Genomic DNA, 17,580 nt, shown 5'->3' with positions numbered 1-17,580 from the left:
CCGACCCCCTGAACATAGGCCGACCTGCTCTACCACCTGAGCCACGGTCGCCCCAACCTAACTCTTGTTCTGGTGTCGTTAACACCAGCATCTCTGGTGCTCCTAGATACACGGCTAATAGAGCTAACTAGCTAACGGTTGCTACAGTTAGATGGTTAGCAGTTACTGTAGTGAATGTCTCCCCCTCCCCTCTTTTTGTTGTTGGTATGAATTCAAAAGATGATTGTTACATTTAGCACCTTTAAATATATCACGATATAACAATGCAGTCTCCCATGTTTGTTACTTCCTAAAGATTAGTCTTTAAGATGTTATTTCTCAAATGTTATGCTTAAATGAGCAAGTAAAGCATCATCGAGTTAAGTGAACTATTTTGCATAAATCACCAGAACAGAAGGCTGAACACTGGGTAAAGCTGGGATAAAAAATCTTGTTTAATTTGAAGACATATATGAGTCAAAGGTTTTTAAAGAGGGAGCATTCAACATGTCTTTTTCATAACTCCATAAATCAGAAAATACTGTCAACAGCCATGAATAAATAAATAAAAAAATTGCCATGTTTTTATGGATCAAAGTTTATGAATCTGGCTACGAATTATATATAAACACACCCATTTATATAACACTTGTGTGTTATATTATTATCTTACACAATATAGATTAGTTTGGTGTTTGTGAGTGCTGCTGAAGTGGAGACTCATTTTTTGCAAAAATGTATAATGAAAAACTATTGAAAAAATAAAAAATAACCCTAACTAATGGATATCCTCATGAAACTTCCTCAATTGATTACATACATTATGTCAGTTATTTTTTGTATGGCACGTTTTCTTAAATGTTATGTTTACATATGCAAATGAAGGGTCATCATTAAATATCTAATACTGTTCATAAACACCCAGAACAGAAGTCTGAGCTAAAATAAACACCTAAATTAGTATGTTGGACCTTATCCTCCCACTAATCTGAAAGAAGACATGTTGAAGCAAAATAATCCCCAAAATAATGATGTTTTCACCTGCAGTGTCTCTCTTTAAACAATTGCAAGAATGCAGAAAGAAGTTTTCAAAGAAAATCTTTGAATATAAAAACATTTATTATATATATTTTTGTGTCAGGACAAAATGATAAACAATGATACAAGAAAAACTGAATAAAAGACTGATGTAATCCCCTCAAAAGACCTCTTTAAATAACTCTCCCAGTAATGATCCCTTTAGAGGTCCAGTGTGTAGGATTTAGGGGAATTTAGTGGCAAAAACTGACATATATTAATATAATCACCTTTACCTCATGTTTGTAGGAGCCACCATAGGGGATGCTGAGACGACAGGTGCTGAGTTGCTTACAATCTGCAATCTCACCACTAGTTGCCACTAAATCATACACACTCGGCCTTTAGTTCAGTGGGTTAGGAGTTCCACTTATTGTTCCACTAAACAGAAAAATATGTGTGACCAACGGATGGTTTACAAAAGAGCAATTCACAGTTCCATGCAGGTTACTGAGTCAAAAACCCTGAGAGTGTATTTACAACTAGATGCAAAAGTTTTTGTCTTTTCTTCATGTATCAAAGAGCATGAAGTTTATCTACAAACACATAAATAAATATGAAATGCTCCTCAGGATTTAGGCTGCAAATACAACGTTTATAACACAACACAGTATGTGCAAATATAAACAGACTTGAATCAGTGTAATGACATGAGCTGTCATTATACTGTGGCCTCTATTTTGTTTGGTTTGTTGACGGTGGCGTAGAGGCTGCTGGGGTCAGCCGAGGGCTCAGCAGAGAAACAGGAAGCTTTCACCGTGCTGTAGGTCACTGCATCACCTTCGTCATTCTCACCTTTACCACAAACCTTTGAAACAGAAAGAGGGGAAAGTATGACACATAAACTACTCAACAGAGTTCATTGGCTGTCTGTCTGTCTGTCTGTCTGTCTGTCTATTTTACATGTTATCTAAAGAATTTACAGATCTTGCTTCAGAATCAAAAGTCGTAAAGCTTGATTTTTTTTGCTTCTGCGTTGAATCTATGCCATACCTATGAAGTAGGTATACATATGACCCCCAGGGTTAGTAACGATACCCCTTTAACTCTTCACATTTGGGCCATTAATGGGCACAAAAATGGGGTTGGCTGTACATGAGGTACTTTGCGGCAGGGATTTGCATTTCCATTACAACAGTGCTACCTGCTCAAAGACTTGTCTCTAATTGATGATGCACATGTCTTGTGCAGCAGTCAAAGGGACGACTGCAAATACTCTGCCTCCCTGCAGTACTATCAAAGAACAGAAATCAATGTCGGGTTTTCACCAGCAGTAACTAGCTCGGCTCGATCGGTAAAACTGGCGATGGAAAACCAGATCAGCACATCACAGATAGACTGGCCATGGCCAAAAGTGCCTGTGGTAAAGCTCAACTAGTGCCACCTTCTGGTCAAATATTTCAATTTATCAGATACTTTTGACCAAATAAAACTAATAAAACTAATAAAATTAAAACTAATGACATCACCATCAGCTGCACATGTGTTTCTTCCTAATAAGAAAATATTGGTAAAAGGTTTTGATCGTGGCAAAGATTACGCCTGCTCAGCATCAGCATGTTAGTGTCTCATGGATGAGGTTAGGTTCTCTTTCATAATATTTCGCTCGATGTCTCACTATGGGATGCACGCCCCTGCTGCAGCCCTCAGAAGCATTAATCTCATTACACCAATCCTGATTGGCTGGTGAAACGTGTCCGTCCGCCTCAGGTAGTCCCGTCTACCTTAAGTAGCGCAGGCGGACGAGAGCACGCCATTCAAACACCTCTTCTCACTCGGAGCATATCTCGCGTCCAGGGCTAGCTAGCTAAACTGTCCACAGACGGATCTTATTCAGCTTCCGTCGCCGGACGCTACTAGCTTTGGATATTTTCTTTTGCTTCGTCGGTCACACCAGATCGGGCCAAGTGCTTTCCTAGCTCTCCACGGCTTGGTTAGCACTGTCCTCGACGCCCCACCACGGCAGTTCGAGCACCGAGAATTAGCACACCAGCTAATCTCTCGACTTCTTCACAGTTAGCACACCAGCTAACTGCCGATATTCCCTGCCTGCACTCCAGCTCGCAAGGAATGGAGGCTAGAACCCCTCACGCCAGAGGGCACGGAGACTCTGGAGCCTGGCTCTGTCGTTGCGGGAATAAGATATCGAGCAAGGATCCACACCAGGTCTGCTCGAGCTGCCTGGGGCTGGAACACGCCGGCTGGCTATCGATGTCCCCGGCTCTTGTCAACACTGTGCGGTGTTCACTATCAAGAGTCTCCGCAGACGGCTAGCCCGCCAGGCTAGCTTGTCTGGACATGACCCCTATCTCCCTTCCGACGGCGCCGCCGTCGAAGCCGGAGAGGAGACGAGGGTCGTTGCGGTGGCGATGCCGGAGGCTAGCGCCAGCTGGGGCTCCCAGCTCGACCTAGCCGCGGATCCCCCGCTGGAGGAAGACGTCCTGGAACTGGACTATGGGGACGATGATGATTGTGCCTCGGAACTCCTCATATCAGAGGATGAAGAAGAGGACGACATATTCATCACTCCGGCCCGGGCTGCGCAGCCCGCGGCCTCCGCCGCCTCTCGGGATGAAGATGAGAGTAGCACACCAGCTTCTCCCATCCACAGCTCGGACATGCTCGACGTGTGCAAACGCGCCGCTGCCCGGCTGGCCATCCCCTGGCCCGCTGTCGTAGCTGAGACCACCAGATCCCGCTACGAGGGGAAGAAATTGCCCTTGGCCAAGAGTGCGACGAAGCAACTTCTCCCCGTCTTCCCGGAGCTGCTTGATGAGGTAGCGCGCTCATGGCGAGACCGCCCTTACAGCAGCAGGAGTCCGATTCCCGGAGCCTCGTCCCTCGACTGTGAAGCGATGGAGAGCCTGGGTCTGCTCCGCATGCCTCCGATGGAGCCACTCGTTGCAGCGCACCTTCACCCGCGGCTGTCAGCGGTGTCCTCCCGGAGCCCCAGCCTGCCATCCAAGTCCGACCGTTTTCAGTCAGCTTTGACTGAAAAGGCGTACAAAGCGGCGGCGCTTTCGGCCAGAGCGCTCAATGTCCTCTCCCTGCTCACGGCGTACCAGGCGGAGTTATGCGAGGATTTTGGGCAAACTCAGGACCCAGCCACGTGGGAGGAGATACCGGTCATCACCGACCTGTGTCTCCGTGTCCAACGCTGCGCGGTCCAGGCCACAGGAAGAGCGCTGCGGACTATGGTTCTGCAGGAACGAGCGCGGTGGCTCAACCTCGCCAACCTGTCAGACAGAGAGAAGGACGATGTCCTGGATATGCCCATCGTCCCGGAGGGAATTTTTGGTTCCGCGTTGGCCTCGATGCAACGGCGGTGTGAAGCCAAAAAGAAGGAAGACGAGGCTCTCCAGCTCTGTCTCCCTCGGAAGCCCCCAGCTCCTTCTCCGCCTGCACAGCGAAAAACCTTCGCGCAGGCCGCTTCTCAAGCCTCGCAGTTTAAGACACCTAAACTGCCGAAGCCTCAGCCCGCCCCACCTCCCCTGCCCGGACGGGTCGGCTGGTCTAAGAAGCCCTCGGCCTCGGCTGCAGCTCCGCCGGCACAGCCCGCGCAAACTGCCCAGGCCAGGAAGAAGAAGAGAGCCGCCTGACCGCGCCTCTCGCCATCGGTGATGCAGCTGGAAGTTCCCCGTTCTCCAGCTCCACCTGTTCGGCTTTCAAGCGTGCACCTGAGGGCCCCCCACGCCCCCATCTCCCAGCTGCCGCGGACCGTGCCAGAGCAAGCCGGGAGAGACGGACATTTGACAGCAGAGGGTTCAGCGGTTGCCCCTCTCTCATGTCCACAAGCACGCACACACACACATGTTTTCTTAAAGAAAATAAACTGTGTCCCGCTGCCGCATCCAGGCCGAGTGCCGAGGGCGCAGCTAATAAAAAAAGCCAAAACTATCAAAATAAGCAGCGCGGTGGCGACACGCGCTGTCCCCCCTCGGCGGAAGGCCGCCCGGGTCGGGGGCGGTGAAGTCCCCGCCGCCGCGCTGTCCTCCGGGGCGGGAATGCAACGCACCGCCCGGGGGGGTTTTCACTGCTCCGCCAGGAGAGGGCGCCACCGCACCGCGGCTGGGGCCTCTCACGGTGGAGGAGCTGCGGTGTGTGTCCACTCTCTCCCTCAGACGGGAGAGATGGGCCGCGCTCGCAGCTCCACCCTGGGTGTTACGGACGATCTCGAGAGGATACAGGCTGCAGTTTGCCGCTGTTCCTCCGCGATTCGCCGGTATAATACACTCCCAGGCTCAGGGAGAGTCAGCTCGCGTTTTACAGGAGGAAATCCTCTCACTGTTAAACAAAGGAGCAATTTGTGTCGTCCCTCCCGCACAGTGTCAGAGCGGTTTTTACTCCAGGTATTTTCTGGTTCCCAAACGGGGAGGGAGCGGTATTCGCCCTATCCTGGATCTACGTGCTCTGAACAAATATCTCAGGAAATACAAGTTCAGGATGCTTACGCACGCATCGCTGCTGCGCCTTGTGCGACAGAACGACTGGTTCACTTCTGTCGATCTGAAAGACGCGTATTTCCACATCCCGATATATCCTCCCCACAGAAAGTATCTGAGATTCGCTTTCCAGGGGATTTGTTACGAGTACCGCGTGCTCCCTTTCGGCCTGTCTCTGAGCCCGAGGGTGTTTGTGCGGTGCACGGAAGCGGCAATAGCCCCGCTGAGACGGCGGGGCATCCGCTTGGCCACATATCTGGACGACTGGCTGCTGCTGGCACAGTCGGAGCAGGAGGCCAGAGCGCACACGCGTATTCTCATGCGACACCTATTCGATCTAGGTTTCGTGATAAACGCGGAGAAGAGCATGCTGTCTCCGGCGCAGGGTATAATCTTTCTGGGATTATCCCTGGACTCGGTGACTTTCACGGCGCGCCTCTCGGCGGAACGAGTGAAAACTTTCAGGGCATGTCTCGCGTTTTTTCAACCAGGCAAGTCTGTTCAATTCAGATTGTGTCTTCGGTTACTCGGGCTGATGGCGTCTGCCATCCTCGTAGTCCATCTCGGCCGGCTCCACATGAGGGAATTCCAGCTTTGGGTGGCCTCATGCGGGCTGGATCCCGTGCGTCATGGCACACGGAGAGTGCTGGTCACACCGGGCTGCGCCAGGGCGCTACGCCACTGGCGAGTCCCGTCATTTCTGACACACGGGGTGCCCATGGGCTCCGTCCTGTCCAGGAAGGTGGTCACTACGGACGCCAGCCTGACGGGCTGGGGCGGAATTCACGAGGGCCGGTCTGTGAGGGGCTACTGGAGTGTGGACCTCCAGCGGTCTCACATAAATTTTCTGGAGCTGTCAGCGGTGTTCCTCTCCCTGAAGCATTTCCTCCCGTCTCTCATGGGCCATCATGTCCTGGTGAGGACGGACAACACAACGACGGTGGCGTATATCAACCGTCAAGGGGGATTACGCTCCCGTCAGTTGCACATGCTGGCACGCAAACTGATCCTGTGGAGCTGCGGTCGTCTTCTCTCCCTGAGAGCGACGCACGTCCCAGGAGCCCTGAACACAGGCGCGGACCTGTTGTCCAGGGGGGCGCCAGTATACGGGGAATGGACCCTACACTCGGAGATTGTGGAACAGATATGGGCCCGTTACGGTCGGGCCGCGGTGGATCTGTTCGCGTCGAGAGAAAACGCACAGTGCGCGCTGTTTTACTCTCTGCGCAGCATGGATGCTCCCCTCGGCGTAGACGCACTAGCGCACGCCTGGCCGCACGAGCTTCTTTACGCATTCCCTCCCCTGGCCCTGATACCCCCAACTCTGTCCAGAGTGAGGGAACACGGCCACGCTCTGATTCTGATAGCTCCGCATTGGCCCGCTATGCACTGGCTGGCGGAGATATATCGGCTCCTGTGCGCTCAGCCCTGGCAGCTCCCGCTGCGGCGGGACCTGCTATCACAGGGGGGAGGGACGTTTTTCCACCCGCACCCAGAACGCATGGCGTTGTGGGCTTGGCCCCTGAGTGGCTCAACCTGTCAGCTGTGGGACTCTCACAGCGTGTGATTTCCACCATACAAAGTGCTCGAGCCTCCTCCACTAGGTCTCTGTATGACTGTAAGTGGAGAGTGTTTGAGGGGTGGTGTCACAGAAACGGCCACATTCCCTTTCAGTGTCCAGTAGGAGTGATATTATCATTCTTGCAGGATCTGATTGACAAACGTAAAGCCTTCTCCACGGTTAAAGTGTACTTGGCAGCAATTGCCGCCTGTCATGTGGGGTTTGGAAAGCAAACTGCGAGCCAGCACCCGCTGGTTTGCCGTTTCATGAAGGGAGCACGCAGGCTTCTCCCCGTGTCCAGACCACTGGTACCACCATGGGATCTGGCTGTGGTTCTGGAGGGGCTTAAAGGCCCTCCCTTTGAGCCACTGGAGGGAGTAGACTTGAAACACTTGTCTCTCAAAACAGTGTTGTTACTGGCTCTGGCTTCGGCTAAACGAGTTAGTGACATCCATGCACTTTCGGTTCATCCTTCATGCGCTCAGCTCTTCCCCGGGGATGTAAGGATGATTTTGAAGCCCAACCCGGCTTTTGTGCCTAAGGTAGTGGGCTCATGTTCTCCTATTGATCTTGTGGCTTTTGCTGCTTCACCAGGGGAGCAGCGGTCGCATGCGTTGTGTCCAGTACGTGCGGTGCGCACTTATATGGACAGAACGAATGGTTTCAGGAGGAGCGATCAGCTGTTCGTCTCCTGGGCTAATCCTCATAAGGGGAAACCTATCACAAAGCAGCGCTTATCCCACTGGGTAGTGGAGGCGATTGCTTTGGCTTATACGAGTCAGGGTTTGCAGCCACCTGTGGGCCTGCGAGCGCACTCGACTCGGGGTTTGGCCGCATCCTGGGCCTTATTCAGGGGAGTCTCTGTTCAGGACATCTGTGCTGCGGCGAGTTGGTCCTCGCCTCTCACTTTTGTCCGTTTCTATATGCTGGACGTCTCCGCCCCGTGCGTGGCACGCGCGGTTTTGCAGTCCAGATAGAAACAGAGTAATTTTTCCCTGTAGGTTGGTGGACGCGAGATAAGCTTGTCTGGCAATACGGGAGCTACCACATCCCATAGTGAGACATCGAGCGAAATATTATGAAAGAGAACTTAAGGTTATTTACATAACCCCGGTTCCCTGAGTAATATGAGTGAGATGTCTCACCAGACAACCCTTCTTGCTTGGGCGAGTGAGAAGAGGTGCTTATCTTGAATGGCGTGCTCTCGTCCGCCTGCGCTACTTAAGGTAGACGGGACTACCTGAGGCGGACGGACACGTTTCACCAGCCAATCAGGATTGGTGTAATGAGATTAATGCTTCTGAGGGCTGCAGCAGGGGCGTGCATCCCATAGTGAGACATCTCACTCATATTACTCAGAGAACCGGGGTTATGTAAATAACCTTAAGATACTGCATGATGCATTCAGCTCAAAAAACACCAGTTTAGCCTACCTGGGGTCTACTGCTGGTCATCTTGGTGTAGCTGATAGAGGCGTAGGAAACGCCATCTTCAGGTTCCACCTACACAGAGAAGGTAACATACCGCAATGACTGCTCAGTCCAGATAGGGTAATCAACATTAGTTACATAATTTCCTCTTTTTTTTCTTTGCTGCCAAGCAGTTAGACTCACTGAGATAAAAATGTAACTGTGTGTCTCACAACGCTACCTTTTAGAGAAGAAAATATGAATAACAGTGACTCTAACGCTGCACTGGGATGAAGTGCGTGATCTCACCATGTCCTGACTGGTTTCTACAGACGACTGAGTCACTGCCGGGTTCAACTTCTCACCCTGGGAAAACACAGTGTGTTACAGTTTTCCATTTACATCAGTAGATACTTATTATAGCACATATGTTAACACTTAATCATAAGGTCCTTGTACTAAGTATTAATAGGTAAAATAGGCAAACCCACAACCTTTTTTCTAAGGAAATCCAGACTGAACAAGAATTAGTGTCTCTTTTGCAGCTGTTTTGTGTCTTTTTGTAGCTGTTTCAGGGCTCTTTGTAGTAGTTGTGTGGCCCCTTGTAGTTGTCCTGTGTCTTTTTGTACGTGTGTCTCATTGAAGATGTTCTGTCTTTTTGAAGCTGTGCATCCCTTTGTACTTGTTTTTGTCTTTTTATAGTAGTTTCACGTCTCTCGGTAGTAGTAATGTGTTCTTTTGTAGCTGTTTTGTGTCTTTTTATAGTAGGTATGATTTCCCTTTGTAGTTGTTTTGTGTCTCTTTGTCGTACCTCTTTGTCTCTTTGTAGTTTCATGTCCCTTTGTAGTAGTTGTGTGTCCCTCAGTCCTTTTTGTTGTCTCCTTATGGTAGTTGTATCTCTCTCTTTATAGTACCATCCTCTCTGTAGTTGTTTTCTGTCTTTTACACAGCCAGGGTCTATAACCAGGTGGCCTGTTTAGTAGTTTAATATAACTGCTATTATTATTATTTATGTAAATAAGTGTGTCATTAGGGCTTAGGTATTACCTAACTGACACTTATTACAAGGACCTTTATATAAAGTGTTGCCGCACATACTGTGTGCTTGCTGTGAATTCACATATCAACCTCGCTGAACTTTGCTGTTGCAATGGCGTCAATTAACCTCAAAGCTGTATAAACATTTGGTTATTAAGTTATTAAGGTTTCAGACTCACAGTGTTGTAATTCTTCTGTGTTTTGTTCCCTGAAAAGACAAAATCGACCTTAGTTTCCACTATAAAACTACAGGTTGATCCAACAGTTTCGTCTTAAAATGCTCTTACCTTTGGCCTTCTTCCATCTGATGACAGCAATAGCGATTATTAAGAGCGCCACAAAACCCACGGCCACGATGGTCACCTTCCACCACCCTGGAAGGAGAGTAAAAACTGTATATTCTGACTGCCAACTAACAAATAACCAGAGAGAGAGCAGGAGAGTTACCTACCTGTGAAACCAGGAGGGCTATTTCCTTGATTTGCTTCAGTGTCATTCACTGTCAGATGAATATGGTATGAAATTATAAAACACAACACATAGTCAACAAACTACCTCATGTTTAGTGCATGAAGAGTCTTAATGGGAAATGACAATATAATCTTAAAACTTAAAATTCAGTCAGTACACAAAGTTTAGCTACCTGAGTTAACTTTCCACAGCAGCGTCTGTCCACTCTGATCATCTGTCACTTCACACTCAGGTAACTTGTGATAGTTTGACTTGTGATTAAGATGAGGAGGTTTATATGTCATCTTGGCAGAACAGCCAAGCGGTACTGTCTCCACTCCATCCATATTATCATCATACAGCCACTTCACTGTGTGCCAACATCCACTGTATGTCTTCACAGTGCAGGTCAACATGTCTCGATCATCCAGCTGTAGTTTCTCCACTGGTGAAGATGAGACAAGACAACAAGAATAAAATGAACTTCATCACTGTAATCATTAGTTTTGTAATGTTTAGTATTTTGTTCTGACAAAACAGTTTAATCTAAAAACATAAAGATTTAAATACTCACTGTTAACAACAGACAAATAAACCAGAACATCTTCACCTTGTTGTCTTCCTGATTTGTTGAACTGTCTGCAGCTGTAACGACCAACATCCTCCACTGAGACATTTGTAATAACCAGAGAACAGCTCTCTGTCACGCTCAGTCTGTCTGATCGAGATTTGGGAATCTCACTTTTACTGATCTGTCCAAGATTTACCAGCTGTTTAGCTGATTCCCTTTCATAATGACTGGCAAGCCAAGAAGTACTGTCACATTTGTCCTGAGTATTGATCACATTGTCACAAGGCAAAGTGACTTCATCTCCAACTCTGGCAGTGACGGAGGTGGGATTCAGTCCAGTTACTGCTGTTGAAGATGAGAGATAAGCATGAAAAATGAACTCTGATAGGAGTATGTGTGAGGATAATGTTAAATATAACAAACAACAGCAAACGCTCTTTAACGCTCTCCACTCAACACACAATGTTGGAAAAAGACAGCAAACGTTCCATGAACACCATTAGTGATGTTTTAGATCATTTTATTTCTTCTGTATATCCTTACCTGTAAGCAGGAGCAGCAGTATCGCAAATATAGATGTTTTAATCCATCTGAACTGAACCATGTTGCTCCTCGCTCGGTCTCTTGTTCTGACGCCCTGAACTGTCAAAATGTCTGAGCTCATGCTTCTTTAAGAGAGTCGCAGCATTTACTTCCTCTTTTGGGTGAAGTGTGACTTCCCTTTAGTGACCAAAGCACCTATGAAAGAAAGACGGATCACTCTCTCACTGGTTTCTGTGCACCTATCGCAGTGGTGAAATTGCAACTCCTTTATTGGTCCCCTTCTCAGTTTCACAGGTTATTAACTGGATGATGGAGGCATCAAGCTACTGTTCCGTTTGTTTTCAAGGTATTCAAGGGCAGATTCAGGCTAAGCTGAGTTATTTCCTGTTTTATTTTGTAGTTTTATCCATGTGACATGCTTTGCCTTCCACCTCCTGTTTTGTTGTTATGGTGACCAGGCGTTAGGTTTCAGCCACGTGTGATTTGATCATGGCAGAGATAAATGAGTCATATGCCAATTCTCTAAAGCGGGCTCTTACATTTTATAGAGGCATTTACACATCAAGTGTCATACCATGTAGATATGTTGGGTTTGATTCTGCTCCCATATACTATGGGACAATCCCATTGACGGCGCCCCTGCTCCAGGCCTGAACACCTCCTCCTCCCGAGTGGCTAAAGCTCTTAGTCCAGAGCTGAAATTATTTCACCTAGTCAGCTAGCTAATAGGGCCGCTAGCTTTAGCTGCTATCTATACTAATTGGCTGTAACTGCTAACCCAGCTAGCCAGCTGTTCCCCTCGACTGAGCCACCTAAAGTTATTTTTGGCTATGTTCGATCAAGTGGGGTGCATGCAGGTCAAGCAGAAGACAACAAGGATTTTGACCGTGAGTCATGCAACGCTACTCTAGTTGAGCTCACACAAAAAAATGTCGAAGTGAGTAAAATTTCCCACGCCCCAGAGACTGATGTCTGCAGCTTTGTGGTATGGTGACGCTGATAAAAAAAAGGGTGGTACTTTAGTGGTTTTAGAATTGCTGGTTCCTCATCACAGATTGTTGTTGTTTCTAAGAAATGAAGGGGAAGTGATCTCTTTGGTGCTCTGTGAACCTATGTTTAAAACATACCCTTAAAGTTTTGTGGTGTTTCAAAAGTGGTAACTAGCTAATCGTCTGTGATCTGGCTGTTTGCCATGTTGTTACCTATGTTTCTGACTTGTTTACCTGGTCTGCTGAGTAAAATGTTGCTGTATTATCAGTATTGGGTGTTTTTGCAAACCATGGATGTGTTAAATTTGTACTCTTCATATGCATCATGTCAACATTTCTAGAATATGGATCATATAAACTTCAGATTACATGCGTATGAGCTGACTTCTTTTTAGCAGGAGGAGGAGGTGATGGTGGTGATGTGACAGCTAGCAAGATGGCTGCCACCACTATTCATTTCCTGCTTCAACTGACAAAAGTGTGGCAACAAAACTGAGTATTTTTACCAGAACCATGGGATGTTTGACAGATGTAATTTGACAACAAATTCCAACCCATTAAGGAACAAGCCAGATATTTCAACCAGGCGTAGCAGAAAGACAAAATTATAAAACTAAGCATCTTCACACTGATGTTCTCCTACTGTCTGCATCATAAACTGAGAACAATGAGACTTCAGAGAAAACTTTTACCCGAAATTCTGAATACGTTTTTTACAGAATTTAAGAAAGAATCAACAAAATGATTTTTCCTCTAAAACTATTTTTACCTTGCACTGTGCACATGGCTTCATCTATACAATACACAACGCATGAGGGGCTGCAAAACAGGCGTTTATTTGCAGAGGTTTTCTTTCTCAGTTATGATAAAGGGACAGCTCGTTCAAACCCACACTACAAAATGTACAAAACATAGTAAAAAACTCAGGCAAAGATACATCTTCAACAGCAATTACAGTAATCTTATCTAAGTAGTTAAGCGGGAACAAACAGTAAAAAATGGTTTTGCCAGGGTTTATTTTCTCATTTTCTTGTTTTCTCTGAGTTGATGTCGACGTTGTTGACCGGTGAAGACAGAGGCAGAGGGGCCATCGACGTTTTCATAGCTCACTGAGACGTCGTCTTCATCATGAGGCGCCTGTGAAGAGCAAAACAAAGATTGAGTCGAAAAAGTGCCTCGGACTCCCAGATGATATTTAGAAACTGAGCAACGAATCTTCAACTCACAGTGTCGTCATCAGGCGGTCTCTGGTTCCCTGGAAAATAAAGCACAGAGTAACATTTCAGCTCTAAACTGACAGTTTGTGTTCATCAGTCCAAACAGATGTTGGTGTGAATGTTCTCACCTGGAGCTCTGATGAGAAGAACAGTAATCACAGTAATTAGGACGAGTTCAGCCACACGCAGAACCAACATGATGTAGTCGACAACAGAACAATCTGTACGAGCTGTGGAGCAGAAACATCATGTCAGAGAACAAGGTTTAACAGTTAGATAAAACAAGAGCATACACACGTTTTCATTTTCCAGTTTGAAAGAAAACTGTTATTGTGATGGCATATATACTATTTATAACATAATACATCCGTTTTTTTTTTTTAAACAGCTGCTGTGGAGCAGGAAAAGGTGTTCGCACACATATGTACCAACATCCTTGAGTGTGACCTTCTTCATCACCAGAGAACAGTCCTCAGTCTGTCTGATTTATCTTGGGGATATTCATAAATCTGCCCAAGTCTAAGCAACTTTACTTGTGATGTGTTTCCTGAGCCCTTGAAGGTCCAGGTAGTACTGTCACATCTTTCCTGATCCTGTATCAAATGTTTGCAAGACAGAGTAGCATCATTTCCATCTCTGACCGCGATGAAGCTGGCTTCTCCTGCTACTGCTGCGGAGGAAGTGAGAGAAGAGTATAATGAAAAAATATTCTTGTATATGAAGGACTTGCCGTCTGAAAAACAAATGGATTTCTTTACATTTTAATAATAATGATGATGATTATAAACTTTATTCATAAAGGGCCTTTCAAAACCAGAGTTACCAGGTGCTATTCAATGCAAACACTGAGGACAAAATAGAGATTAAACCAGAAACATTTTTTTTTTTACATTGAGACAGCACAGAGGGCAAATAGACATTAGACATTTTTAAGCACTGATCATTTTTAAACATTGTCTAACCTGTGCAATGAAGCAGCAGCATCACAAACGATGACAATTCAATCCACCTGAAAACAGACATTCTGTCAGTGTCTGTCTGATGTCCTATCTACTTGCTCCTTAAATGCAGAATTTAAAGGTTTTTTTCAGTTTTTCTTTTTTTTTTTTTTGGTTTCGGTCACTACTCACTATGTGTAATCAGATGACTTTGTTCCAAAGAAAGGAAGTGGTTTTTGTGTGTCTTGCTCTGCCTGTTCTCTCCTATTTCTTTTACACTTTGGGTGCGACATCTTGGAGGTTTGAGGAAGTTCTGAAATGAGACTAAACCGAGGCTTCATTCACTGTGGTCCAGCCGTCTCCTCCTACCTCCTACTTCCCTCTTTATACCATCCATATCACGATTAAAGTTCCTATGAGGTCAAAAGTGATGTTTAAGTGTTTTTATTATGTGTCTTGGTCTATATCTCACCTGTGGTTTGGTAGGTACTCTTTTACAATTACCTACAAACCTACAAATTCTATTATAAATTCTATTAATTCCTATAAAATCTATTTTAGAATTAGTAACTTCCGGCAAAAATATTACAAATGTTGGTCCCTTACTCAGGGGGTATGACAAATCTTTCACCCATTAAACATTTCTTAATTTTTCTGATATTGTCTGGCAGCTGCCAGAGCGCTTTGCACATGGGACAAGTGGTTTTGGAATATTTTCATGGCATAACATGTAAATTCCAATGTGAAACCTATGGGATCACATTTAAAACCCTATGGGGTTACGTTTACAGCATTACATGTGAAAACAACAGCATTACATATGAAGCCTATCTGGCTACATTTTAAACCTGTGGGATTACATACAAAAAACTCATTGAACTTCCTCTGTGAGACCGATACAAAAGGACATGTGAAACCTGTGGGATCACATTTAAAAGCCATGGAATTACATGTGAAGCCCATGTTAATGCGTATGTTAAAGCGAAACTCTCGCCAAAAGCAAACAAGGCTTTATTTGGGATTGAATCAAACCTTTGTGTAAAAGCATAATTACGACGAAAGAGGCACTTTTAAGATTTACCGTAGTTTCGGTTTTGGGCACGTTAATTTTGAACGGGAGTGCATGGGGCAAGACATGCTAGCATCAAAATCGCTATTTTTAGAACACTAAAAAGGCTCGACATAACGTGAAACTTTGCTCGTAGCATCACCAGGGTCTCTACTCATGAACAAGAGCACTGAGAACATTGCTTGTGTACACAGAGTTTATGAAAAAGAAGGTTTTTGAACTACTCACGTTAGCTGCTGCACCTCCTGCGCGTTGCCGTCTTGGCAGGCAAAAAGGATCGATCCCCGAGTGCGACCTGACAGGCACGCTTGAGGAGCGGTTCACCAATACTCTCCTGCCTGTCAAGTCGCACTCGGGGATCGAAACTTTTTGTCTGCCATGACGGCAACGCGCAGGAGGTGCAGCAGCTAACGTGAGTAGTTCATAAACCTTCTTTTTCATAAACTCTGTGTACACAAACAATGTTCTCAATGCTCTTGTTCATGAGTAGAGACCCTGGTGATGCTACGAGCAAAGTTTCACGTTGTGTCGAGCCTTCTTAGTGTTCTAAAAGTAGCGATTTTGATGCTAGCATGTCCTGCCCCATGCACTCCCGTTCAAAATTAACGTGCCCCAAAACCGAAACTATGGTAAATCTTTAAAAGTGCCTCTTTCGTCGTAATTATGCTTTCACACGAAGGTTTGACTCATATTCAATCCTAAATAAAGCCTCGGTTGCTTTTTGGCGAGAGTTTCGCTTTAAAGTTCCCACGTGAAACCCCATGCAACCCATGTAAAACTGTTAACTTTATGTGAAGTTCATGTTGCAATATGTGGGAAGATGTTCTCTAAATGTCATCACTTCATGTCATCACATGTGGTGGTGTTTGTGTAAGGGTGCCAACAAGCCTCTCAGTGAACATCTGTGGCCGTATGCAGCCTCAGAGAATGACGGAGGTCAGTAACTGCCCCAGGGTGATTTGGGAGTTTTCTGTTGGACAGATACCTGAAGCTTTGTTTCTAAACTAACACTAACTGCTGCTAAATGTAGCTGCTGTTGGATAGTCAGTTGGGTTAACCGCGCACCTTCCTATTTGCTGACTCAGCCAGAAGCCAAACTCTGTACTGTTTTCCCTGTCCTCAAACTGGCTTTCGTTTCCCCTCTGTGAAGCAAATTCAGTGCCATTGACAACTCTGAGTGCCAATCATTATCCGTGACAAGTCCCTCCATTTTCCAGTCTTGTAGTCAATCCCTCCACTGCCACCTTCCACCAGGTGAATCAAGAAGCCTCACCGGGGATCAGACTCCCAGCTGGATCCAACCTGAATAAAATTCAATGCCAAGCAAAACAATACAGTGACATGAAATATGTTGACATGCTTCCCAACACATAGCCCCACATTAAGAGGAAGGTCAGGCGCTCCTCTAACTGGAGGTTTGTGATGTAGCTGTCTGTGGTGCTGAAGTGGATGCCTCTCACCTCCAGTGTTCACAGAAACATATTTTGGTGTACTGTTCAGCTTTGATAGGATAAAGTAACACTATAGATGCCATTACATGCTCAACCTTTTGATCATGTGATGTCCTGATGTCACTTATTCATGGTCCGTTCTTCCGTTCTCCAGGTGAGCCCTCTCAGGCTGATTGAGGAGTCAAGAAAGCGGGGGAGAGGACTCAAGTCTGGTCTCTTCTATTCCAGGCACCTGACAGCAGCATTTAGCTTTGATTGTTTGTTCTTTTGCCTTTTCTGGTGGGTTCGCTGGTTCAGTTTTGTGGCACTATTTCTGTTGTAGGATTCAGTTTGGGTGAATGTTTGGGTAGGGTAGAGGGAAGAGCCCGATTTCGACGGCCCTATAAGGGTTAGACCAAGGTGGCTTCCCTTCTTCTGTTTTTTTTTACCAGCCCATCCGTTAGTTATGGAGGTCTTGGGCTTAGTTAAGTTTTCCTTTTAACTGATCATGTTTGCCTGTTTTATTAAAACCCTTCTATTTTGGACCTCTTGACTTGTGTCAAGAGCTCCTTGTGTAATCATGTTAGACCTCTTTGGGCCACAAGCTTTCTTTCGGGGTGGTGACAGATGCCATGGTGCCAGCTGGAAGAAAAAGAAGCCCCACCTGTCTTTTGACCATGATGGGAAGATGACCGAGCAAAACTCACTGAACAAGCAACAATTCCTGACCACGCCTTTCATACCAAAATCAAAAAAGACCACATGATAGCGCTTGTTGTGACTTCTCAAAACACTGAAATCTCTTTTAAAGGCTCCTCTTTCAACCTTTGCGAGCACATCAAAGTAAGTTGCACGTGCTTAAGGTGA

The 17,580-nt window shown here is 46.1% G+C and overlaps 1 protein-coding gene and 1 long non-coding RNA gene across 4 annotated transcripts; both read right to left on the bottom strand.

Annotated features, from left to right (window-relative positions):
* Positions 1-1,086: 1,086 nt before the first annotated feature.
* On the bottom strand, positions 1,087-11,202 carry LOC115573518 (uncharacterized). 3 transcript variants are annotated; one of them, XM_030404294.1, is made up of 9 exons: positions 11,071-11,202; positions 10,531-10,872; positions 10,150-10,401; positions 9,958-10,005; positions 9,794-9,880; positions 9,686-9,714; positions 8,778-8,834; positions 8,493-8,561; positions 1,087-1,864 (listed from the first exon to the last, which is right to left on the bottom strand). In XM_030404294.1, the coding sequence occupies exons 1-9, from the start codon at positions 11,189-11,191 to the stop codon at positions 1,718-1,720; spliced, it is 1,152 nt and encodes a 383-aa protein (XP_030260154.1). In that variant the 5' UTR covers positions 11,192-11,202; the 3' UTR covers positions 1,087-1,717. The 3 variants fall into 3 exon arrangements, with proteins under 3 accessions (XP_030260154.1, XP_030260156.1, XP_030260157.1); XM_030404296.1 differs by having other exon boundaries at positions 10,531-10,869; positions 11,071-11,185; XM_030404297.1 differs by lacking the exon at positions 1,087-1,864 and adding an exon at positions 1,882-2,641 and having other exon boundaries at positions 8,448-8,561.
* Positions 11,203-12,871: 1,669 nt separating this feature from the next.
* On the bottom strand, positions 12,872-13,559 carry LOC115574514 (uncharacterized). The gene is made up of 3 exons (XR_003982507.1): positions 13,405-13,559; positions 13,286-13,314; positions 12,872-13,196 (listed from the first exon to the last, which is right to left on the bottom strand). It is a non-coding gene; the product is annotated as an uncharacterized LOC115574514 (long non-coding RNA).
* Positions 13,560-17,580: the final 4,021 nt, after the last annotated feature.

The sequence above is a fragment of the Sparus aurata genome, chromosome 22 (assembly GCF_900880675.1).
Source record: "Sparus aurata chromosome 22, fSpaAur1.1, whole genome shotgun sequence".
NCBI classification, from domain to species: Eukaryota; Metazoa; Chordata; class Actinopteri; order Spariformes; family Sparidae; genus Sparus; species Sparus aurata.
Note: the sequence above shows the minus strand (reverse complement) of the source record. Positions and strands in the feature narration are given on the sequence as shown.

Coding starts and splice junctions, on each gene's coding strand:
- LOC115573518 (XM_030404294.1), bottom strand. CDS start 11,191: ATGAGCTCAGACATTTTGACAGTTCAGGGCGTCAGAACAAGAGACCGA. Junction 9,881..9,957: donor TAGCCCTCCTGGTTTCACAG/GTAGGTAACTCT, acceptor CTCTCCTTCCAG/GGTGGTGGAAGGTGACCATC. Junction 1,865..8,492: donor TGACCAGCAGTAGACCCCAG/GTAGGCTAAACT, acceptor TCTGTTTCAAAG/GTTTGTGGTAAAGGTGAGAA.